Source organism: Macaca nemestrina, chromosome 19 (assembly GCF_043159975.1).
Source record: "Macaca nemestrina isolate mMacNem1 chromosome 19, mMacNem.hap1, whole genome shotgun sequence".
In the NCBI taxonomy this organism is placed as follows: domain Eukaryota; kingdom Metazoa; phylum Chordata; class Mammalia; order Primates; family Cercopithecidae; genus Macaca; species Macaca nemestrina.
The window spans coordinates 45,677,504-45,701,975 of NC_092143.1; the positions used below are offsets into that span (position 1 = coordinate 45,677,504).

Consider the following 24,472-nt stretch of genomic DNA (forward strand, 5'->3'; position numbering starts at 1 on the left):
AGCAGAACTAAAAATTCTTGAGGAAAACTACTTCTTGGGAGTAGTTTTGCAAGTAACCTTGCAAGGATACAGCTCTTGCTTTGAAACTCAGACATCTTATAAAGATAAGACCTGTTAACAAAATAGAATCTTTCACATTCAAAAGGTAACCTGGAAACTGCTCCAGGTACCACTTAGTTAACTGAAGCAGATAGGAAAAAAATAAAAAATAAAAAAAATTAAAAAACCTCAGAAGATATCATTGTTTAAATACACTCTATTTTATTTTGTCTTAAAATAGTTTAACCTTTATGCTACAGACTTATTTCAAAAAACAGAAAATCTTATCTTGCACCAAAAAATATATATATAACACTCTGTTTTATTATTTTTTCTCCAAAGACCATTAAATACTAAAGGGAAACAAAACCTAAATAATGAATGTAAAGAACCAATTTTTGTTTTAAAAACTAGAGTTGCACATTTGAAAACATTAATTCTAAGCAATGATTTGTCGTCACTGCATCAAGTCCACACTCACACTCCAGCAACAGCAGATCCATTAACTGCCAAGTGCATTGGTTCCTAGCCATACAATGGCTAACATTTCATTTTCACGGTAAGAGGAGCAAAAGGCTTCAATGGCCTCTGTACTCTTTAAAAAACAAAACAACAACAAAAATATTTCCTAGTTATCCAGTGATTTTTTTGTAAGATCACTACCTTTTAAAATTTGTTAAGAGAATAAGAAGTAAGTAGTGTTTTAAATAAAATGAAAAAATACAACAGCATCAGACTAAAATACGTGATTATTTTAAACAAACAGTGCACAATCTGAGGAAGTTTGGTTAGGGCACAATCATTTTTATATCTACATGGAAGTCACATCATACACATATTGGAGAACAGGGATTGGGGTGCTTGCTTTGCCTTAAAAAAAAAAGTTTAAAAGACAAAATAGTGTCCCCAGCTTTTTCAAAAACCTTTGTGACAGTATGAAAAGCAGGTAACAAACTTATCTTAAGTTAGTTATGGTGCTAATCTACTAAAAGTAAAGATGAACAAATTACTAAATTAGTAAACCAGACGATTCATATTGATAATTGATAATAAAAGCAAAGTTTATGGGATGTTTGCCAAAAATAAACTGAATGAAATAAACTGAATAAAAAAGAATGCATTATTCATTCAGTCTGGCCCCTACCATCAAAATGAAAAGACAATTACTGGAGAGCAGCAATTATAGGTTACATGGCAGTCATGATGATAAAACAGCTAGGTCACTGCTCTGTTTTTCACAAATCGGAGGGAATGGAAACTTTCCCAAGTCAGTGGCATAAACCAATCTGTGACCCATGTGTACCATTTTAGCAGAGAGATTACTCTGAAGACAATGTCCTATGAAGCATAAAGAACTACTTATGCTACCAAACGTAAAACTCTGATTAAGAAAAATCCCTTTAAAATAAACTTCAAATGTCACAGGAGTTGTATACCACGGAATTGTATCATTAATACCTTGCCTGAAACCACACTCTCCACTCTTCTGAAAACAGCAATGAAAAGAGAGTTGAAACAGTCTCTCTACAGTTATTAGGGAAATGTCCCGACCTAGTAGGGGAGAGCTGTCTATCTCCACCATCCCTTCCCCTCCCCTCTTCATCTTAATATCCAAATCTCTGTTCTGGTCCATTAAGTCAGGCAGTTGGGAGCTGGACTAGGAATAAGTGAGGGAAAAGTGCAAGCTGACATAAACGCAAAGGGCCAGAGAAGAGACTGGTTACAGCTCCACTCTGTTCCTTATCCACAGCGCACACAGCACACCAACTCTGTAGAGGATGACTATTAGGGACTATGAAGAAAATATGTCACGGGAAATCACCTGCTGTGTGGAATTCGGGAAAAAAAATATGTGGTTAACATAAGAACAGGTCATGCAAAAACATTCATTAAAATGGGCCTCTGCCCTGATAGTGGGGGAAAAAAATAAGCTGCAAAAACTTCAAGTCACATAATCCACTCTACTCTCTTCTCTATGATTTTCCTGGAAAACACAGACCAGAAATTGTACATTTCTGCTTTGTCTAGTATTTTAATTCAAGTCAAAAACTATGTGTAACAGTAAAATTCAATAAATTAATCCTAAAGTAAAATGTGAAGGTCCAAAGATACACCAGTAGTGAATCTTCAGACGGTCCTACTTTGCTCTGGCCTCTGGGTCTTTGGTTTTTGTCTAGAATTGTGGCCATGTGAGAGATTGATTTGCTAAAATTGGAGGTTCATGATCTTAAAAGCCTGATCTAATAAAAGCAGAAAAAAAAAAAAAAAAAACAAAACGATGAAGGACAGAGGCCAGATCAAATGAGATGTTATCAGAGAAGATCAAAGAAGAAGGAATATATAGGAGAACTAATGCAACAAGAAGGGTAAAGGAATAAATTTGTCTTTACAAAACAAAAAAAAAGAAGAAGAAGAACAGGCCAGGCAGGTGGAGGCAGGCAGACTCTGATGCGTGCTTATGTGGGGTGTGTGTCATTCATCTCAGCAGCCCCCAGAGCACCCACCCCTCACAGTGCCTTATGCAGAGCAGGCACTTGGTAAATTTGTTTGCTGAATGAAAACTGAAAATGGTAGTTCTCATACTCTTATGATAAGAAGAGCCACCAGGGGATTTGGAGAGAGAGGCAAAGGGCCATAGTAATGGTAACAATGGAAACAAACACACACAAAAAAAGCAAACAAAAACCATGAAAAACAAAAAGTGAAGTCTTCTAAACCAATATTACTTCACTCCCCCTGTGCAGAATAGTGTTCTAACTCTAGGTATTGCTTTTAAAAGAATTCACTAGTAACTACAACATATTATAAGAAAGAAGGTAGTAACTAATGCCACAAAATTCCAATGCTGGCATTTCCTGAATTCCCTGAAGCTCCTACTACCCTTTGCTAATCCTTTTAGATACTGTAAAACTTACCAATTAACGTGCTTTGCATCTGACTTCTTATGGTACATTCTGATTCTTCTTATGGTATTTTTTTTTCTTAGAAGATAGAGGAGAAAAATACCCAAATACAACATCAGGTCCACTTCATCTCGAATGTTAAACAGTTGTTGCTACATCCTCTTTATATAGAGACCAGCTATAAAAGACAGCACTTTCCTCTCAGATTTGCAAGTGCCTGTAGCCTCAGAGGCCACGTAACTTTTCATATTCTTCCCAACAGGTTTCTATGTTCACCCATTATTTGACTAAACCAGAAAAAAAAGCCGAGGGAGAGAGATTTTTCCCACTGAACTCTTAATACTTTCAGATGCCCAGAAAACCTCATGGTGGGTATCTATCTGAAATGCCTCTGTCTCCAAGGAGACATTTTGCAAAGAGTTATTAATTATTGCAACAAGGAGACCAACTAAGTCACCTTAGTAGTACTGATAAACACAAAGGGACATGTCAATTATCTGTGCTGTGGGAAGTCAACAGGAGCAAACTCAGGAAAGAAGGCAGAAGACTTACTTAAAATAAAGAAAAAATACTTTTAATACTTCTGTCTTCTATTTTTAAGGACAGGTTTTTAAATGCACATGCCCTACTAGGTGCCAATAAGGACCTGACTGATATGTGTGCGAATGCCCTAAGATGGAAGTGCCAATGGGGTGGGCAGATAGTGGTCAAGTCTAGATATTAATTTCATTATACAGAAAAATAAATACAAGATTCAAAAACTGAAACCCATTTTGCCTGGCAATTAAAATATTATTCTAAAAGGAAGGCAGAGTTTCCTAAGATTAAAAGTCACCAAGTAAAATAAAGCTGTCTAATAAAATTCATCATTCTCATATTCCTACTGAGTGAAGGAAGAAATTCTTTTCTCTATGATAAGTTATTTTCCTAAGTGACTTCTTTTAATTAAAAAAAGGGGAAGAGGAGGGAATTTTCCATGAGTTTGAATCCTACAAATGCCACAAACAGCTTCTGAAGCTGAAGCTATGACAATGAACTTCCATGTCACAAAGGATGAGGAAGTGGAAGGGAACAGTGCAGAGGAAACACAGTGACATTGTATTACAGTAGGTATTTACGCCTGCTATCCTCATCCAAGGTAAGGTCAACAACTTCTGCTGGTGAAGCCCAAGTCTGCTGGGGAGTCACAGCAGTCCATGACTGTGTTTGCCTGGTGCTAACATACTGTGTGCCCGAGCCATGCTTCCATGAAGAAACACTCTGAATCACACCACCTCGAGGATGAACACACCTGCAATCGAGATGAAGAACAAAAGCATGGTTAATTCCACCACAGGAAAAACAGAAGACGATATGACCTCAGTTGTACTGATCAACATTTTTACTAAGATAAACCTAGTATGCAAGTTCATAAAACCCACAATCAATATCCTTCCCTCCATTTCTGTCTCCCTCTCTCCCCACCCCACGACACTCCACTTGGTCCCTCTCTCAATTTAGCCTTAGAAAGGCCAAGGGTCTTATCTCAGCCGGAAACTCCTGAGCTGTGTCTAAATTAGTCACTGACCATGGGTGAGAGGATGTTTCTCTGGACTCATTTACACCTCTGGGATTTTCATGACAGGGCAACACATAAATCCAGAACAAAGAGGCCCAAACAATCTTAGTCTGAACAAACCAAACAGTAAGAAAAATAGTTAAAACTTGTTCTTAAAATAAGCTTTATAATTGGTAATAATGCCTTCAAAGACAGTGACAGTAATACCCTTTTATAGATTAAATTTCTAAAAGTCTGTCAGTAACAGATCATGAATAAAGGATCAATTTCCCTTGTCCTGAAGGTCACAACAGAAGCACTTGGTTCATTCAACAGAATCGCTTACAATTTGGTTCCGTGAAAGTAACACAGCTGAATCTTCAGTTTAGATCCACTAAAAGGGTTCTATCAGAGGGACAGAACTGCCTTGTTAGCAAGTCATACCAAGAGTTCACTGAAATAAAATTGTTTCAGAAACACTGACAGTTTGAATTCCACATTCCAGTCAAATGATAGAATTGTGAACCTCCAGGCCAAAACACTAAGTTCTGACTCAAATGAGAGGAAGGCAGGCAACTCATGAGACCAATGCTATGTCCTCTCATCTAAACTTCCTGAGCAGACCTTAGGTAGCGTACGTGAGAAGTAACAAGTGGCATGAGTCCAGTCACTAAATTACCACAGTGGCTCCTGAGCAGCTGTCTGACAATCTGTAAGCAACAAATAATGCTGGGCCACTTGAGAATTTCGGCTTTGATTTAATGCTACCTAAACTCCCAGGTTCAAAAGAACATTCAGGTAATAATGGACAAGATTCAGTTGCAAAACTACCCCAAGGACCCTTAAGCTCCTGCAAACATGCCCTACTCCTACAAAGGCTTAACCTGGTAACTTCTCCCTTACTAAGAAAAGTTCCTAAGAACAGAACTCTCAGGGCCAGAGCAGAGGGCAGAATGCAAATTTGTTACAGTACCAGAAGCCCGTCATCTGTCCAGAGATGGGCTAAGTAGTTACTAACCCAGAGGCTACTACCTTTTCAAAGATTAGCTAGCGAAATAAATAGGAACATTAAAATAAGGGACATAAAGCCCAATGTCTAATTCATATCTGTTCAACCCATTATATAAATTCATATTAGGCCGGGCGCGGTGGCTCACGCCTGTAATCCCAGCACTTTGGGAGGCCGAGGCGGGCGGATCACAAGGTCAGGAGATCGAGACCACGGTGAAACCCCGTCTCTACTAAAAAAAATACAAAAAATTAGCCGGGCGCGGTTGTGGGCGCCTGTAGTCCCAGCTACTCGGGAGGCTGAGGCAGGAGAATGGCGTGAACCCGGGAGGCGGAGCTTGCAGTGAGCCGAGATCGCGCCACTGCACTCCAGCCTGGGCGACAGAGCGAGACTCCGTCTCTAAATAAATAAATAAATAAATAAATAAATAAATAAATAAATTCATATTAAATGACCATGTAGTCATGGAAAAATGTCAGCCAAAGGAGTCCATTCAACATTTATAGAAATGGTTTTGAGGACTGAAGGCCAATGAAACACTACGTTTACTAAGCGGTTTCACATATATTATCTCATTGGACAATTCCGACAGACCTATGAGGTAAGCATGGAATTTACTATCCTCACTCTACAGAGAGGGAAACTGAGGCTTAAACAGGTTACATGATTTGCTCAGACTCACAATGCTTGAAAGTGATAGGCCAAGGAAGACAGGTCGGATTTTGGGTCCAATGCTTTCCATATCATGTTGCTGCTTTACAGATATGTGTATCAAATTGGGTGTGGCAAAACACAGCTAAAACCATCAGAATACAAAGATAGGCCCAAACAATTTAGAAGTATAAAGTTACTTGACAATTCAAAAGCTCACCTGTACAAGCACTAATTGAAGTCAAGCTGGCTAGAAACCTGGTAAGAATTCAGGCAATGAATGAGTGGCAGAGAGAGTCAATGTAATCTTTGGCAGAATTTCTAAAAATATCTTCGAAGTAAAAGAACTGTATTGTCCCAATTGTTTATCTGTACTGCTCACTAAGTAATCATACAATGTAACATCAGGCAATGGCTTTTTAAAAAATCTGATCTAATCTGTTTATTATACAGAAGAAAAAACCTAGGCCAAAAGACAACCACCTAGGCTCTTAAACAAGTTAAGTATAGAACTGGAATAAAATCAGGTCTCCACTCAATGGTTTATTTTCCACTGAATAAGAATGCCTTCTTCAGGCTACACCTGAAGTTACTATAGCATGTTTGACTGAGAGAAGCACTGCCTGGTTCCCAGGGCCATTCAATAAGCAGCAAAGAAGAGTCTAGAAAGTGTCTGGCATAGGAAAAGAACTGGGAGAGTAAGAGGTTTAGAGACCATATCTCCTACTGAGGAATGGCTGAAGGAGACAGAATAGGAGACAGGGCACTTCAACTATCTAAAAATAGATCACTTCTGTAGTTATGTTACAAATGGTTCCAGTTACCAAAAACCAGCTTAGGCTACTTTAAATAATAAAGAGAATTTATTAGAAGGACACTGGGCACCTCAAAGAGCCTAAGATGACGGAACAACCCCTAACCCTCTCTATTTCTCCTACTTCAAAATTTTAGATTATCTGGAGAATGTGATGATACTACCTTTGGTCAAAAGCTTTCCTAACTCTAATTATTAATAGTTGTACATGGAATTCCCAAAGACGGGAGAATCACTGTGAGGCGGAAGCCACCATGAAAGGTACTATTTCATGCTCAAGGTAAAACTACTGAGAGCATGCTAAGAACCGTGAATCAGTTTTTAGAAGGCAAGTTTCAGATAATCATTGCTATAGAACAAAGCCACTAACAAATAGAATGAATTGCCTTTTAAGCACTCAAGTAATTGCTGAGGCATCTGTCAGGAATGTTAAGGAAGATTTTAAGATGCCCTCCAAGGTCAACAGTGACTTTAACATTTGTTCAAAAACAGGCAAAACAATCATTAAAAGTCAGAATAGGCTGGCACGGTGGCTCGTGACTCTAATCCCAGTACTTTGAGAGGGTGAGATGGGAGGATCGCCTGAGCTCACAAGTTCGAGACCAGCATGGGCACCATGGTGAAACCCCATCTCTATCAAACACACACACACACACACACACACACAAACACAAAATTAGCTGGGTGTGGTAGTAGGCACCCGTACTCCCAGCTACTCGGAAGGCTGAGGTGGGAGGATGGCTTGAGCCTTGGCGGTCAAAGCTGCCGTGAACAGAAATCATGCCACTGCACTCCAGCCTGGGTGGCTGAGCTTTGTCTCAAAAAAAAAAAAGAAAAAGTCAAGATAGTAGTCACAGGGGAAAAGAGAAGGGGGAGGTTGTAATTAGAAAGTAGTGCAGAGTGGCTGAGCGTGGTGGCTCACGCCTGTAATCTCAGCACTTTGGGAGGCCAAGGCAGGTGGATTCACAAGGTCAGGAGATCAAGACCAGTCTGGCTAACATGGTGAAACCCTGTCTCCACTAAAAATACAAAAAATGAGCCAGGCGTGGTGGCATGCACCTGTAGTCCCAGCTACTCCGGAGGTTAAGGCAGGAGAATCGCTTGAACCCAGGAGGCGGAGGCTGCAGGGAGCTGAGATCGCGCCACTGTACTCCAGCCTGGGTGACAGAAGGAGACTCCGTCTCAAAAAAGAAAGCACAGCATGACTTCTGTGTTTTGATCTGAGTGCTTGTTACTTGGGTATAAGGAGTTTGCAAAAATTAAAGATACATTATTAGTTACCTATACGTGTTATTAGCCAATAAAATATTCACAAAAATCATTTACTTTAATGATCTCAAACACACTGAATAAAATGGGAGTTAGGAGATGGATGAGGACAGAACAAGGCTTTTAACACATTTTTTTTAAACCACAGAGGGAAAAAACAGTCCATCTAGTAAACAGAAGGGTGCTAGAGAAATATTTCAACTATTTTATAAGACAGTATACATTACACAAAAATATATACCAGATAGGGAAAAAATTCCAGGAGAAAGAGGGAGCACAATGGTTGTTAAGCCTCTGGAGTGGTCCTATAACAGATGTTAAGAGGCTCTAAATTTTGTGAGACAACATAAAAAATAAAGAGTTTCATGTATTATCACATATGCTTTTTCTGTATCATGAAAGATATGAGGTAGGAACATACTCAACTGATTTTCAATTAGTCCAATCAATTGTATTACTAATCTGTATTAGTGCAGATATAGGCTTTGTTCTCACAAAGTGTTTAATCTGCATACAATTGGTGACAGGTATGAAACACAACCTAGAGCCATATTTTGCATTTTATAACCAAGAAAATGCTTGGGTCTCGCTTCCCAAAATGTTGGGGAAAATACATTATAAACAATATGGTTTGACAGAATAATTTCCTGTTCTTCATACACTAATATCAATAGAAAGGCTGCACAGTGGAAATGAAGTGTGCGCGTGCACACACACACACACACAGAGAAGGCTCTGATGATCAACTTTTGATATAGTTAGCTTACTATTCCAGGAAAACAACATTAAAAATTAATCATTTTTACTCTCATTTATAGACAGCCTGAAGGTGACCTCTTAGATAACATTTCTACTTCTTTTTCCTAACTGAAGAGGAAATGAATCCTTGTGATTGTAGGGAAACACTCATTTGTCTCCCTAGTTTTTTTGGAGTTAATGTTAGCAACAGGGCCGGGCACGGTGGCTCAAGTCTGTAATCCCAGCACTTTGGGAGGCCGAGGCGGGCAGACTGCCTGAGCTCAGGAGTTCGCGACCAGCCTGGGCAACATGGTGAAACGCTGTCTCTACTAAAATACAAAAAATTAGCCGGGCATGGCGGCATGCTCCTGTAGTCCCAGCTACCCAGGAGGCTAAGGCAGGAGAACTGCTTGAACTCGGGAGGTGGAGCTTTCTGTGAGCCAAGATCACACCACTGTACTCCAGCCTGGACAACAGAGTGAGACTCCATCTCAAAAAAAAAAAAAAAAAAGTTAGCAACTGGTCCTATGAAGCAATGAGTCTCAAATACAGCTTCCTACACCAATTATTTTGCTGAGGAATGACCCAATAGAGTGAGACTCCATCTCAAAAAAAAAAAAAAAAGTTAGCAACTGGTCCTATGAAGCAATGAGTCTCAAATACAGCTTCCTACACCAATTATTTTGCTGAGGAACAACCCAATATTAACACCAATGATCACAGGATTAACAGACTAGAATGAGGTCCTCAGAACAGGTATCAAAAGAACTGTTTCAACACAGTTCCAAAACATACAGATCTGGGCTATATGTATTCATCTTCCTAGAGCAATTATCAATGAGGTCGGTAGAAGGAAACAATAACAGGACCAAGGAGAAAAAAACTTACTGGCCTGAAGTTCGTAAATTAAGAGTTTTGGCAAAATTAAGTGGGCACAGAAGAACTAGAGATGCTGGGAAAGTCTCCATCTCACTAGAAAAGAGCATCTGTGAAACTGGACTGTCCAAAAATTAACATCTGGAAATAACATTTAGGTAACACCAAGAGTTCAACACAGCAATACAAGGCAATCATAAAATATGCGTTCAACCATTAGTTCAGAAAGCATGTTTTCTAGTCTAGGACTAGGGGATACACAAAAGAGAAACGAATACATCAAACTCTAAAATAAAAGAATAGGGGAAGATATTAGCATTCAAGAAAAGAAAAATAACTATCAAAAAAGGTGGGGGCGGGGAGGCATATCACAACTAGAATTACTCAGTGCAAAGGCCAAACAAAATGCTTCCAATATGGAAAAATGGCACCCAAAACAAGTCAGGGCAGCCACAATTCCAGAGAACAACTCAAGGACCAAATCTGAGTTCTTAAAAACTCTTAAAAATCCAACAACAATGTAGAATATGAAAAGAAAAAAAAAGAACAGGACAACTAAATCCAAACAAAACATCTACTCTATACATGTAAATCAAATGAGAACAAAAAGATGTGGATCAAAACCTAAAACCTTTTTCCAAGTGATAACCCTGCCAGAAACACATCAATACTTCATAACTGCAACCCTATACCTGTAAAAGAAATAAATTCCAGATGAGATACAGGCAGCCAAGGGGCAACTCTGAAGCAACCAACAAGAACGCCTCTTCTCCTACTTGCTTCTCAGCTTTTTAATCTCAATGTCTGAAAGATTATCAGGCTACTGATACAGAAGCTGCTGGGGGAAAAAAATGTTGGAAAGACTCAGTCCTAGACCCAAGATCAATATAAAAGACACCCTCACAAAATAACAAAGGAGTCAGTTAAAAATACTCCAAAGAACCTGTAAACTCTACATTCCATTATATGGACAATTTTAACCACCAGTGAGGTTTTAAAATGGATGTCACCTACAAGATATGATTTCCCAGGATTCAACCAATGAATAAGAATAAAACACAGCTTTATGCTTCAGAGCCTGTAAGAAAAAATCCTTGAAAATAATGTAATGTTATTTAAAATGTAGACAAAGTCACTTTGTTCAAGTGTAGAATAGGGATTGTGTGTTGGGGTGGGGAGAACTGAGAATTTAAATTTCCAGGTTTTAATAGAAAGATAATGATAATTGTAACTCCAGATATAAAAATGTTGTTTTTTTTAAAAAAAGAAGATAAACATTTAATGATGAAGAAACATTGAACAAAGAAGCTAAAAATAAGTGTGGTTCATGCTGTAACATTTCTAGGCATAAGGAAACAATAAAAAGGGAGACGAGTTAGAAATTAATAGAGAACCTGACCAAGTGATATGTCTTAGCACAGAGTAAGAGACTAGATAAACAATACAGGTTTCTACCTATTCCTTCCCTATTTAAGTTGGAACCCGTAAGTCCAATGAATTAACATTTGAAATGTAACTCAAAAGGAAGTTGGTGAATGAATAATATGTCCCTGGCACATCTGAAGATAATTCACACACATCAACCTGTCAGTGGGCAGGGTATCATAGTAGGAACCCTAAAATTTAAAAATACAATAGTCTAGAAAGATCCTGACACATGGCTTAAAAGGATAACTTATATCATAAGAAACAATGGTGAAATAAACCAAAGGCAAAAATTTGCTGATGTAAAGGAAGAAATCAGTAGTTCTAGCTTTCTCATCTGGTGGGTAAGTCGGCCTAAACAGAAAAATGGAAGAGAATTTAATAGGAAAAAATTTGTAATTAAGGCAGAAAAAAAAGAGGAAAGACTGAAAAATAAAAATTCTTTCCCACCAGAATAAGGAAAATAATCATTAAAAAAAGAAAGAAAGAAAGAAAAAGAGGCAGGGCACGGTAGTTCATGCCTGTAATCCCAGCACTTTGGGAGGCCAAGGTGGGCGGATCACCTGAGGTCAGGAGTTTGAGACCAGCCTGACCAACATGGAGAAACCCCGTCTCTACTAAAAATACAAAATTAGCCAAGCGTGGTGGCGCATGCCTGTAATCCCAGCTACTCGGGAGCCTGAGGCAGGAGAATCGCTTGAACCCAGGAGGTGGAGATTGCAGTGAGCCTAGATTGTGTCATTGCACTCCAGCCTGGGCAACAAGAGTGAAACTCCATCTCAAAAAAAAAAGAAAAAGAAAAAATGAAGCAGCCTTACAGACATACTTACAGAATAAAACACAATAAATACAGAAGGCATAAATACAGAATAGAAGATGAAGTTCTAGGACAAGACTAGTTCTCAAAAAGTCAGAATTGGCCATTTTTGAGGAGATGGCACGTTAAACTACAAATTAACTCTACATCCTTAAGGTTCCAATTATTTGACTGAAAAATGCTCTCAAAGTATACTTAGATCTCACTAGAAAAGGTACCCTTAACATACATGCATCTGTATTTCATCTCCACTCTACACTTCTAAGTTCGTCTTTTATATAAAAGACAGAAGAAATGCTGGCAAATGTGCTTTATTACCTGGGTAACCAGAGTAAAATCAGATCAAAGAGCCAAGTAATAAATACACTATGTTATATACCTATTTATCAGAAAATCACAACTTCACTCTTGTGGCATGGGAGAAAAGTTGTTTGCTTTATACAAAACACACAAGCTCTAAAGTCTGAAGTTTGGGGGGTGGGTGGGTGTGTGCACGTGCGGTGGGGGAGGTGGGGAGAAGAGGATGTTCCAGAATGTTTCAGAAGAATATCGCTGAAAGGGCTGGAACCGATCATTATGAACATACCTTAAAGCAGGAGTCAGCAAATGTATTCTGCAAAGGTATTGACTTTTCAGACAGTACATATCTTAGGCTTTGGGGAGGACATATAATCTCTGTTGAAATGATTCAACTTTGCCAATGGAGTGCATAAACAGACATAGATGATTACATACAAAATGAACAAGCACGGTTGTTAAAATAAAACTTTATTTATAGACTAAAATTTTAATTCCTGTAATTTTCACATGTCACAAAGTATCATTCTTCATTTGATTTTTTTTTTTTCCACCAGCCATCTAAAAAGGTAAAAATCATTCTTAGCTCACAGCCCAGACAAAAACAGGCAGCAGGCCAGAACTAGCCTATGGGCCACAGTTTGCTGACCCCTACCTTAACGAATGCCAAACTTCATAAAATTATGTTTATAATGCTACATACCAACTTGATGTCTTGTGGGGTTTTTTTTAATCCCAAGAAACAAGACTCCCTTAGTTATATGAACATTACTAGAAATATACTCTGTAAAAACAGACCAAAATAACTTAAAAGTTTGCTTTTAATGAGAGACAAGGAGAGGTGCTCTAGGAAACCAGTCAAAGAGGCATGATGTCAGATGCATGTTTCCCAACTGTTTGCTCCCAGTATATTTCAAGGTAAAGTGAAAGGCAAGAAAGTACGAACGTGAGAGAAAAAAGTAGTGATACTTCTGCCTTAAATGAGAAGTCTGTCAAGCTAACTAAACATTTGCTTAAAAGAAAAAACCATCAGCTCTAGTTCACAGACATGTATGGTTGAAATGTTCTTGATATGAGACAATATATAACACACTCTAAGGCTCATATCATGTCTAAAGAAAAAGTATTTCTTAAGCCAAACAAAAGCGAGAGCTCCCATCATTCATTCATGCCGGCAATGCCATAAAGTCTACTACCATTTTCTTTTAACTTGTTTTCTGGTTAAAATAGAATTTATAACTTAAAATATCAGACTACTCCAATTAGTATCCTACCTTGCATGTTCCTGAACTCCCACAATCTCTACTTCACTATCTGAAGAGGCAATGTTAATTTCTTCATTGAGTGGTGCATTGCCAGCAGATGTTTTGTCACTTGCTAGGAATCCTGGATCCAAATGACCTGAGAGAGAAGGGGAGAGAAAAAAGCACTATAATTTTATTTCTCATAAACAGTGGAAACAACTCATTGACAGATTTGTCATCTAGGTTTAGTCACGGAAACAGAATCACCCTGTGAGAGCTTGCCACAGCAAAACTGTCAAATAAGCTGGGGCAGTGTTCTTTGTTCAAACATTGGTTTTAAAAAAATAAACAGAATACATGCTCATGATGTATATTCAAACAACATGGCAGTACATAAAAGTATGAACTCAAAGTCTCTCACTCGCTACCTCCTTAGGATAAATAATTTAAATGCTTTGGTAAATACCTATATCTGTCTACCTAAACCATAATAAACTCTATATATTTTATGCTGTAATGCTTTCTGCATTCAACTCCAGTCAGTTTTTAAACGACCTGCATAACCACCTAGAAGGCAGTGGGGATCTCTACTGCTTATCATTTTAATAGAGCCAAACTCTAAACCGGAAAAGCCCAAAGGCACATATGGAACAATAACAGAAGTAATCTCTAATACCATATTTATACTGGGATGCTTTGTGAAAGATTTAGCATATGTTCTCTCTAAAGAAACATAGATTTGACAAAATCTGACCCAAAACTACATCTAAAAAGAAAGACTGGAGGTAAATCACAATTTTGGCTCTGAGCAACTGAAATGTAACTTGCACATTGCTGAGAGTTCTCCTTAGAAACAAACCACAAACTCTGGAAAAACATAACAGTTTGTGGCACTGGGGCATGTAAGGACTTCTTCTGTAAGAGTCTTCCCAAAGCATGTATTATATGATGCAATAAAACACATTCTCCAACATCACAGAAAACACGAGCTTCACAGAACTCTCAATAATGGCTAATGGCATGGCATCAAAGTACGTGGCTCTAAAAACAATTCTAGCAACAGCTAAAATAAATTGGCCTATGTGTACCAGCTCTTAAATATTCTGATTTAAAAGGGTGAATTTTAGAATACCTAGGAGTTAACACAGAATAAACAGAGTTGCAATGAGTACAAATTCCCATTTACTCTCTAAAGGGTATTTTTATTTAAATATATTATGATCTGATACAAAATTATTTCCCATATTTAAAAAAAAAAAAGTCTACATGACACCTAACCTAAACTAAACCAATGTAAAGAAAATAAAATTTTGGCTTACGCCTGTAATCCCAGCACTTTGGGAGGCCAAGGCGGGCGGATCACAAGGTCAAGAGATCGAGACCATCCTGGCCAACATGGTTGAATCCCTGTCTCTACTAAAAATACAAAAATTAGCTGGGCATGGTGGCGCATGCCTGTAGTCCCAGCTACTCAGGAGGCTGAGGATAGAGAATTGCTTGAACCCAGGAAGCGGAGGTTTCAGTGAGCCGAGATCGCGCCACTGCACTCCAGCCAGGCAACAGAGGGAGATTCCGTCTTAAAAAAAAAAAAAGGAAAGCACAGAAAATTTTACATACAACTCTCTTCTCCCTTCACTCAACCCAATGCTTCAAGGTTATTGAGAAATCTTGTACTTTTTTTTTTTTTTTTTTGAGATGGAGTCTCGCTCTGTTACCCAGGCTAGAGTACAATGGTGCAATCTCGGCTCACTGCAACCTCTGCCTCCCGGGTTCAAGCAATTCTCCTGCCTCAGCCTCCCAAGTAGCTGGGATTACAAGCGCCCGCTACCACATCCAGCTAATTTTTTGTAATGTTAGTAGAGATGGGGTTTCGCCATGTTGGTCAGGCTGGTCTCAAACTCCTGGCCCCAGGTGATCCGCCCACCTTGGCCTCCCCAAAGTGCAGGGATTACAAGTGTGAGCCACTGCACCTGGCCAAATCTTGAATTTTCATACTCCTGTCACCCTTGAGTGTAAACCTTTTGGAAAGCTACAGACAGTCACAAAGCAAGGCTTACAATTTTTATACCTTCTGACCCTGTAAACCCATCCCTAATAATTTACTCTTTAGCCTTTAAATAAGCAAAATGTTATATCCAAAGATATTCATTACGGTGCTATGTAGCAACTTGGAAAAATGTATACTAACATATAAAGTATTACATATACCACTATAAAAATATGTAGATTCTGGGTAAAGCTGTGAAAAATAATCAAGTTTGAATATGATTGTGGGTCTTTTTCATAATTCTTTAGTACTATTTTTATCTTTTATCCTTCGACTGAAAAGGATGCATATATGTGAAAAATTTTTAATGCTTAGAATGGCTCCTAGCTAAACAAGTGATTGAGATTATATATCACAGTCTGCATGGGTTTGTAATCCAGATCATGTAGCACTGGCAGTGGGCACATATCTGGACCCTGTAAGTACACAAAAGGTGGCATTCACCAGATAAAACCCTGTTTTATTAAATCTAGGGAGGCTGCTTAAATAGAATTGGTTAAGCCTTGCTTTGGTAAACCTAGATTCTTGTTCTGATCCCTAATACCTTGTTGTGGCCAAGTCTTCATCCAATTTCTACTTCAATGTTTTAGTCATGGCTATCCTCATGCACACTGTTCCAACTGTACCGCTAGGGAAGAATACAAAATCACAGACTCTCTCAATAATTCAAACAGTCTTTACTGTTTATTTGTTTGTACCTGCAATAAATACTTGTGACATGCTATGCACTGTGCTAAGTGCTAGAAATACTATGGGGAACAAGGCAGGCATAGTCTCTACCCTCAATGAACCTGCAATATATGCAGAGATAATAAAAAGCAGTCTATTGCACCATCGCTTGAAAACTGCTCTGATAGGGAACATTCACCAGACTTGAGGGCAATCAGGGTAGCTGAGTTCTAAAGGAAGAGTAGGCACAGGTGAGGGGAAGTGGCATACGGAACATTCTGTTGTCCTTTAAGGTATAAAAGTTTGGTGAGATTTTGGGGTAACAGTCAAAAGAGTAATAAGAAACAAGGCTACCAAAGTCAGCAGGTCAGATCATGATAAGCTGTCTGGATTTAACTTCGAGAAGTAGGAAGCCACTTAACGATTTAAGCAGAGGAGTGACGTCATCTGGTTTTGCATTTTAAAGAATTTCTTTTCAGAGTATAGAAATGAAACTGATAGCAAGCAGGACAGGAAATACTGGAGGCAACAAAATCAGTTAGACTGCTGCAGCTTCCTGGGTGAGAAATGACTGCGACTGAACTAGGAAAAAAAACAACGGAAAATACTCCGTGTGTGTGTACGAATGGAGTTAGTGACGTTGGGAATTAGGCAAATGAAAAAACACAGAAAGTCAAAAATGATGCTTAGGTTTCCGACTTAGGTAAAGGGATAGAGTTACAGGGCCATTCAGTGCACTAATAAAAGCTGAGGGTGGTTGCTTAGGGCATGATGATAATGTGCCTTTAATATATACAATAAGCAGTTCACATAACTTAAGTTTTCACATAAATAGTGAGTGTTCATAATAGCAGGACTTGCAAGCAGAGACAGACTAAGACAGGTGCCAGGAATGTTTCAAAAATGAGTGAAACTATCATAAAGTCAGTAGATGACAGTCAATGGTACAATCGGTACTGTTCTAAAGCTCAGGTCAGAGATCTAAAGAGGAAATACAGACTTGTTAAATCCTCTGCAATAAGTGAGAGAATACAGATCATCCAGAAAAGTAAAAGTGGTCTATAGAACACAACCCAAGTATTGATGAACATAAATAATTAAGAGACAGGGTGGTGCGGTGGGGCGGGGAATTAGGCTTGGTGGTATGTAACTATAGACTCAGCAACTCGGGAAACTGCGACAGGATTGCTTGAGCCCAGGGGGTTAAGGCTGCAGTGTGCCATGATTGCATCACTGCACTCCAGCCTGGGAGAAAGCCAATATAGCAAAGCAATCTGAAGAATAATGAAAGGGAAGGAAGAGTAAACACAATTTAAGAAGTTTGGCTATAGAAGAAAAGGAGATAGGATGATACTGAGTAAGGAATATGGGCTTGAGGGAGGGGTGTATGCATGTATGTATGTACGTATGTATGTATGTGTAGTTTTTAACAATGAGAGAGACCTGTTCATATTCCAAAAGGGCAGAGAATAGGTTTGACAGCAGAAAGCTGAGGTAATCTGGATTTTGAAGAATGTGGCAAGGCCATCTGCAGAGTGTAGGTGTGGGCAGATGCAGAAAAGCCAAGTAGCCACTATGAAGAAAGAATCCTGCGTAAGGAAAAGGCGGGATTTATGGGAAGCACTGAGAGCCTGAATGAGGCCACAGACTAGGAAATTAAGGCAAGCTTTAACTCTGTAACAAAGTGATTTTCTCCAGCTATGCTTAGCAGGTAGATAAAGGCTCAAAGTGTGCATCCAGTGATCAGACTGCCAAGTGACATTTGGCAAAGGACAGCTGGGCCTATATAGGCTTGATAGGGAAGGACATGAAGCTGGGAGAGGACTGATAAAGGGATGGGTGATTGGTCCAACGACGTAGAAAAGTAGTGTGGTAGAAGTAGCTACATAAGAGAATAGAGGCCAGGTGCAGTGGCTCACACCTGTAATCCCACCACTTTGGGAGGCCAAGGCAGGCAGATCACGAGGTCAAGAGATGGAGACCATCCTAGCCAACATGGTAAAACCCCATCTCTACTAAAAATACAAAAATTAGCTGGGTGTAGTGGTGTGCGTCTGTAGTCCCAGCTACTCAGGAGGCTGAGGCAGGAGAATTGCTTGAATCCAGAAAGCGGAGGTTTCAGTAATGAGCCAAGATCGCGCCACTGCACTCCAGCCCAGCGACAGAGCAAGACTCTGTCTCCAAAAAAAAAAGAGTGTAGAAAAGCCTACAGAGTAGAAAAGGAAAAAGCAGTAACGAAGGGTAGAAGGAAAACCAGCGATTACAAGAAGTAAAACACTATACTTTCTCCCTCTTAGCTACCCACAGAATACAAGCACCAGGGATCATCCATTTTTTGCCATCTTATCCCAAACTCTGTTGTTTTCCTTTGCTCCAGTCACCCACTGCTCACCCTCCTACAACTTTACCACTGCTTTCTGGAACGCCAACTTCATGGTAAAATACACTGAACTTTCTCTCCACCTCCTTGTGGAAACCTGACTGACCTTCCTGAAGACGTTGTCTCCCCTGAAGTCTTCTGAAGAGGAAGCTGCTCTTAACCCCCAATGCTGGGATGCAGACCACTTATAAATTACTCATCTCCATCCTCTTGTACCAACACCAGCAGGCAGTGCCTTCCAGGAGGTTACCATTTCACTGCCATGTACTGACTCCAGGACAGTTACTCATTCATGAAACAGTCCTGGCACGTGTCTTAGTCTCTCTCTACTTACAAGTCCTGCTATCATGAATACTAATTATTTATGTGAAAAAACCACCTCAAAACTGTCTGTGCCTACTCACTAAGAAGTAAGAAGCTGGGCTGGGCTACATGGCTCACACCTGTAATCCCAGCACTTTGGGAGGCCAAGGCAGGCAGATCACTTGAGGTCAGGTGTTTGAGACCAAGCCTGGCCAACATAGCAAAACTGTCTCTATTAAAAATACAAAAATCAGGTAGGTATGGTGGTATGCCCCTGTAGTCCCAGCTACTCAGAAAGCTGAGGCAGAAGAATTGCTTGAACCCAAGAGGCAGAGATTGCAGTGAGCTGAATTATACCACTGCACTCCAGCCTGGATGACCGAGCGAGAAGCCGTCTTAATCAATCAATAAGCAAGCAAGCAATGGGCTGAGCTCCAAGAGGTACTAAAAGCCACTTGTGATAGACTCACAGTAAGGGGTTCAGCCTGTTGGGATCCTAAAAATAAATAAATGAAATGAATTAAACCAAATTAAAAAGGCAGACTGTGGACAGGCAGGGTCACCATAACCAAACTCTTCTTCCTTGATCACTCAATGCTTTTAAACAACGGTAATTAAGAAAATACAACAAGAATATGACATAATTAGTTAATTCTTAGTATCTCTTTGCCCAGTTCCCATAACCAGAGTTTTAATTTATAATTCTACCGTCTCTAGTAGGAATGTTTTGTGAAACATCCATCATCAATATTTCTGAATAACCACTCTTCACTGACTAGGACCCCGCCAACCTCACCTTACCACCTCCAATAGCCTTACTCCAGAGCTAGAAATATCATCACTTTATTTTTTATGAAATGAAAAGTTACTATGTTACTTTTGTTAATTTTGTACTGTCTTAAAAAAACAAAACAAGGTACCATCACCAACATTTCAGATTCTTCTAACTTTATTCATTCATTATGGATCTAAAAACTAGTAATATTCCTTCCACACTGTTAGATAATCCAAACAATTCTGGCAGTGCAATTTCTGCCGTAAAAATTGCAATCCAAACCTGCTGGTATTTAACATGGTTATAAAACCCAAACAATATGCTAAAACTGGTCACTTTAAATTGGGGTCTGCTTTTTTTTTTTTTTTTTTTTTGAGATGGAGTTTTGATCTTGTTGCCCAGGCTGGAGTGCAACAACGTGATCTCAGCTCACTGCAACCTCCACCTCCCAGGTTCAAGCGATTCTCCCACCTCAGCCTCCTGAGTAGTTGGGATTACAGGCATGCACCACCACACCAGGCTAATTTTGTATTTTAGTACAGATGGGTTTTGGCCATGTTGGTAAGGCTGGTCTCGAACTTCTGACCTCAGGTAATCCACCCGCCTTGGCCTCCTAAAGTGTTGGGATTACAGGCGTGAGCCTCCACGCCTGGCTTAGGGTCTGCTCTTATAGACTGTGGCCGGGGGTCTGCTCTTATCTGTATTGCTTGGTCAAAATACTAGTACAAGATAAAATAAGAGGCATGAGAAAGTGATGGGGGTGCTAAATATAGACTGCCTGGTAAATGTTAAGAACTCCTAGACTAATAGTGTGAGACATTTGCCAAATTTCCTGTCAGAGCCTTAGATAAATTGTGCCACGGAGAAAACAAATCAGCTAGGACAATGAGATGGGGACACCAAAGGCATTCTGGGATGCCTCTGCCTCTTCCTTCTTCTATTTCAGAGCCAGGACCATTAGTCCTTTTCTGTCACTGTAACCCTCTTCAGCATGCCACACATTCCCTTTGGGAGCTCCAGTACAGAACCTGACATTCTCTGGCCTTTGGGCCTTTTCTGTTCTGCCCCTCCCCAACCCGCCCCACCCCCCAAGGAGGACCTCACAGGATTCCAATGGCAGAACAGTGCCTAAAGCATACACAAAAGTGAGCCAAAGATGCTATGAGGTTCTTCAAATACTGTCAGTGGTAGTAATCTTTTCCAGTTCTAAGACAAGAACAAGCCCTGTAGAGAAAAATGTAAATACCACAATTACCATATATTAAACTGAAAATAAAGCAGAGCACTTATATTTAGCTATTGTGACAGCTGGCTGTCTCTGTGTAGGTCTCTGCCTGTGTAGGTCTTTGGAAAGATAACTTCTTTCACTATATGAGAAAATTCTGAATTTTGTCCTCCCACTGCAGACCTTTTCAACAAGATAGAGTAAGAAAAAGTTACCAGGATAAGGTAGTTACCAAGAAAGGGTAAGAAAAAGAAGCATAGAAAAAGTAGTAACTAAATTATCATGGAAAACAGTTTCTTTCTGTCTTTAAAGGAAATAATCCAGCTACCTTTTAAACTGTAAATCCACTGGGTCAGAACTAGGCCTGAGCTTTGCAGCAAACTGAAGAGAAAGTAATATTACACACTGTATGACAGTCGCATACTAGGCATTTAAAAAAAAATAATAATAACATCTTAAGTCACTACTCATCTAGCTTTAAAAACAAGCAAATTACTAGTTTTAGGTTTTTTTTTTTTTTTTTTTTTTTTTTTTAATTGAGACGGAGTCTCATTCTGTCACCCAGGCTGGAGCGCAGTGGCGCAATCTCGGCTCACTGCAACCTCCACCTGCCGGGATCAAGCAATTCTCCTGCCTCGGCCTCCCGAGTAGCTGGGATTACAGGAACCCACACCACCATGCCTAGCTAATTTTTGTATTTTTTTTTTAGTACAGACAGGGTTTCACCATATTGGACAGGCTGGTCTCCAACTCCTGACCTTGTGATCTACCCGCCTCAGCCTCCCAAAATGCCAGGATTATAGGTATGAGCCACAGTACCCGGCCTACTTTTAGCTCTTTAAAGAGAATGTTAAAGACAACCTTAAAAAGTGAAGGAAGAGGCCGGGCGCGGTGGCTCACGCCTGTAATCCCAGCACTTTGGGAGGCCGAGGCGGGCGGATCACGAGGTCAGGAGATCGAGACCATCCTGGCTAACACGGTGAAACCCCGTCTCTACTAAAAATGCAAAAAATTAGCCGGGCGAGGCGGCGGGCGCCTGTAGTCCCAGCTACTCGGGAGGCTGAGGCAGGAGAATGGCGTGAACCTGGGAGGCGGAGCTTGCAGTGAGCCGAGATCGCGCCATTGCACTCCAGCCTGGGCGACTAAGCGAGACTCTGTCTCAAAAAAAAAAAAAAAAAAAAAAAAAAAAAAAAGTGAAGGAAGAGGGCCAGGCACAGTAACTCACACCTGAAATTCCAGTACTTTGAGATGCAGAGGCGGGTGGATCACTTGAGATCAGGAGGGCGAGACCAGCCTGGCCATCATGGTGAAACCCGGTCTCTACTAAAAATACAAAAAAATTAACTGGGCGTGGTGAAGGGTATCTGTAATCCCAGCTACTGGATAGGGTGAGGCAGGAGAATCACTTGAACAAGGAGGCGTAGGCTGCAATGAGCCGAGATTGCCACGGCATCCAGCCTGAGCAACAGAGTTAGAATCTGTCCCCCCACAAAAAAAAAAAAAGTGAAGGAAGAGGTCAAAAATCTAAAATCTGGCTGGGCATGGTGGCTCATCCCTGTAATCTTAGCACTTTGGGAGGCCAAGACAGGCGGATCACTGGAGGTCAGGAGTTCGGGACCAGTCTGGCCAACACGGTAAAACCCTGTCTCTACTAAAAATACAAAAATTAGCCGGGCGCGGTGGCACACACCTGTAATTCCAGCTACTTGGGAGGCTGAGGCAGGAGAATTACTTGAATCCAGGAGGCAGAGGTTGCAGTGAGCCCAGAATGTGCCACTATACTCCAGCCTGGGTGACTGGAGACTCCCTCAAAATATATATATATATATAAAATCTTACCATCAATTTGATGCAGATAAACGTGAAGAACATGACCATACTTCATCTCCTTCACAATACTGATTCAGAAACATGGCCATTCTGGTCTGATTATTAAAAACCCTACACTAGGAACAGGACACCCAGGATTCATTTCTCTGTACTGCCACCATGTTAGGGACAAATCAAGATTACCATCCCTATTGTAAACATGGGGAAAATGCTCAGAGCCTACCTTCTAGACAAGAAGGCTGATGGAAAAGATAAGGTATTTAAAGTTTTAACTTCCCAGGGAAAAAATCCTAAATAAGTTCAGTTTACCACATTTATAAGCCTTCCTCACCAAGGCTTCTGCTTCTTTTTGCCCCAGCTACATTTATATTTGCAGTGAGCCCTTACTAGCAATAAAAATGAAGCCATTTTCAGATACATTAATACAGTTTTCTAAACGTGCTGGATACAAGAGTTACCTGAGGTTATTATTAAAAAGAGATTCCCAGAAACCATTTCAGATTTATTGACAGAATCATCCGGGAGAAACCTAGGAGTGTGAATATTTATAAGCACACTGAGTAATTTCTACGCTCTGGCAAAATTTAAGAAGTACTTATAGCAAGAGCAACTCGCTGCAACACAAGAGAGTAATTAGAAATTCAGTGATTGATACATTAATCACTTCCTTATTCAGTCTACTTCAGCATATTAACATAATGCTGGTTAGCATTTCTGAGGGCCTACTATGTGCTGTCCTCCATAGTAAACACATTGTATTTCACTTAGTGGTAACAATAACCTTTTGGAGTAGATACTATAACTGGCTGTGTCCCAGTTTTGTACATAGGGAAAACTGGGGCTTTATATAATTTACCTGAGGGCATGTGGTTTCTAAGTGGCTACTGGTTCAAAACCACCCACTACAGTGTTCAATTCCATCATCAATTTAAAAAAAGCAAACACATGGCAGGAGCTGAAATTGAAAATTTAGGTCTTTTGTTGATCAGCAGCTTCTCTAATTTCAACCTACTTTTTAACGCCTGCATGTGATTCAAGTATTTTGCCTAGGTTAAAACTAAAACTAAATATATATTTTGGACGCAAGATAATCATCTAATTGCTTGGAAGTAGGCAAACTACTCTATCTTTAGTGCGTACCGATGCGATCCATGAGGCTGTGGACCTGCGTTGAGATGCTGCTGTTGATTAAAGTGAACCCCTGAATACTCTGTTCAATAACTAGGCTTTTATTTTGTTGTAAAGGGGAAAGAGAGATCCCAAATTAACTATTAAAATTTTAACTTACACTCACACCATAAGAATGACCATCTGACTAATAGTCCAAGTCTCAAAACTATTAACTGGCTCCTAAGCATAAATTCTATTAATATTTTATTGAGACACCATAAGCACATTCAGGTATCTTCACAAGATGGGTTCCACTATGATAATCACATCAAGACTATAGTATTATTTTTATTTATTACCCACATACCAGTATTGTCTGACTTGAGAAAAAAAAATGCCTTTGAAAGAGCCAATAAGCTTCATAACAAAATGTCATGGGGATCTGCCGAGCAGTGGTGACTGCATCCTATGATATACAGAAACCTACACAAAATTTATAGTCCAATATGCACAA

At 39.8% G+C, this 24,472-nt stretch overlaps 1 protein-coding gene across 3 annotated transcripts in view; it reads right to left on the minus strand.

The window, feature by feature from the left end:
- Window positions 1-241: 241 nt before the first annotated feature.
- Window positions 242-24,472, minus strand: part of ARK2N (arkadia (RNF111) N-terminal like PKA signaling regulator 2N) — a 98,045-nt gene continuing 73,814 nt past the window's right edge. For all 3 annotated transcript variants that reach the window (XM_011772263.3, XM_011772252.2, XM_011772282.3), the window contains 2 exons: window positions 13,650-13,776; window positions 242-4,233 (listed from right to left, as the gene is read on the minus strand). In XM_011772263.3, coding sequence (XP_011770565.1) covers window positions 4,044-4,233; window positions 13,650-13,776 — 317 coding nt within the window. In that variant the 3' untranslated portion in view covers window positions 242-4,043. The remainder of the gene's footprint in view (window positions 4,234-13,649; window positions 13,777-24,472) is intronic.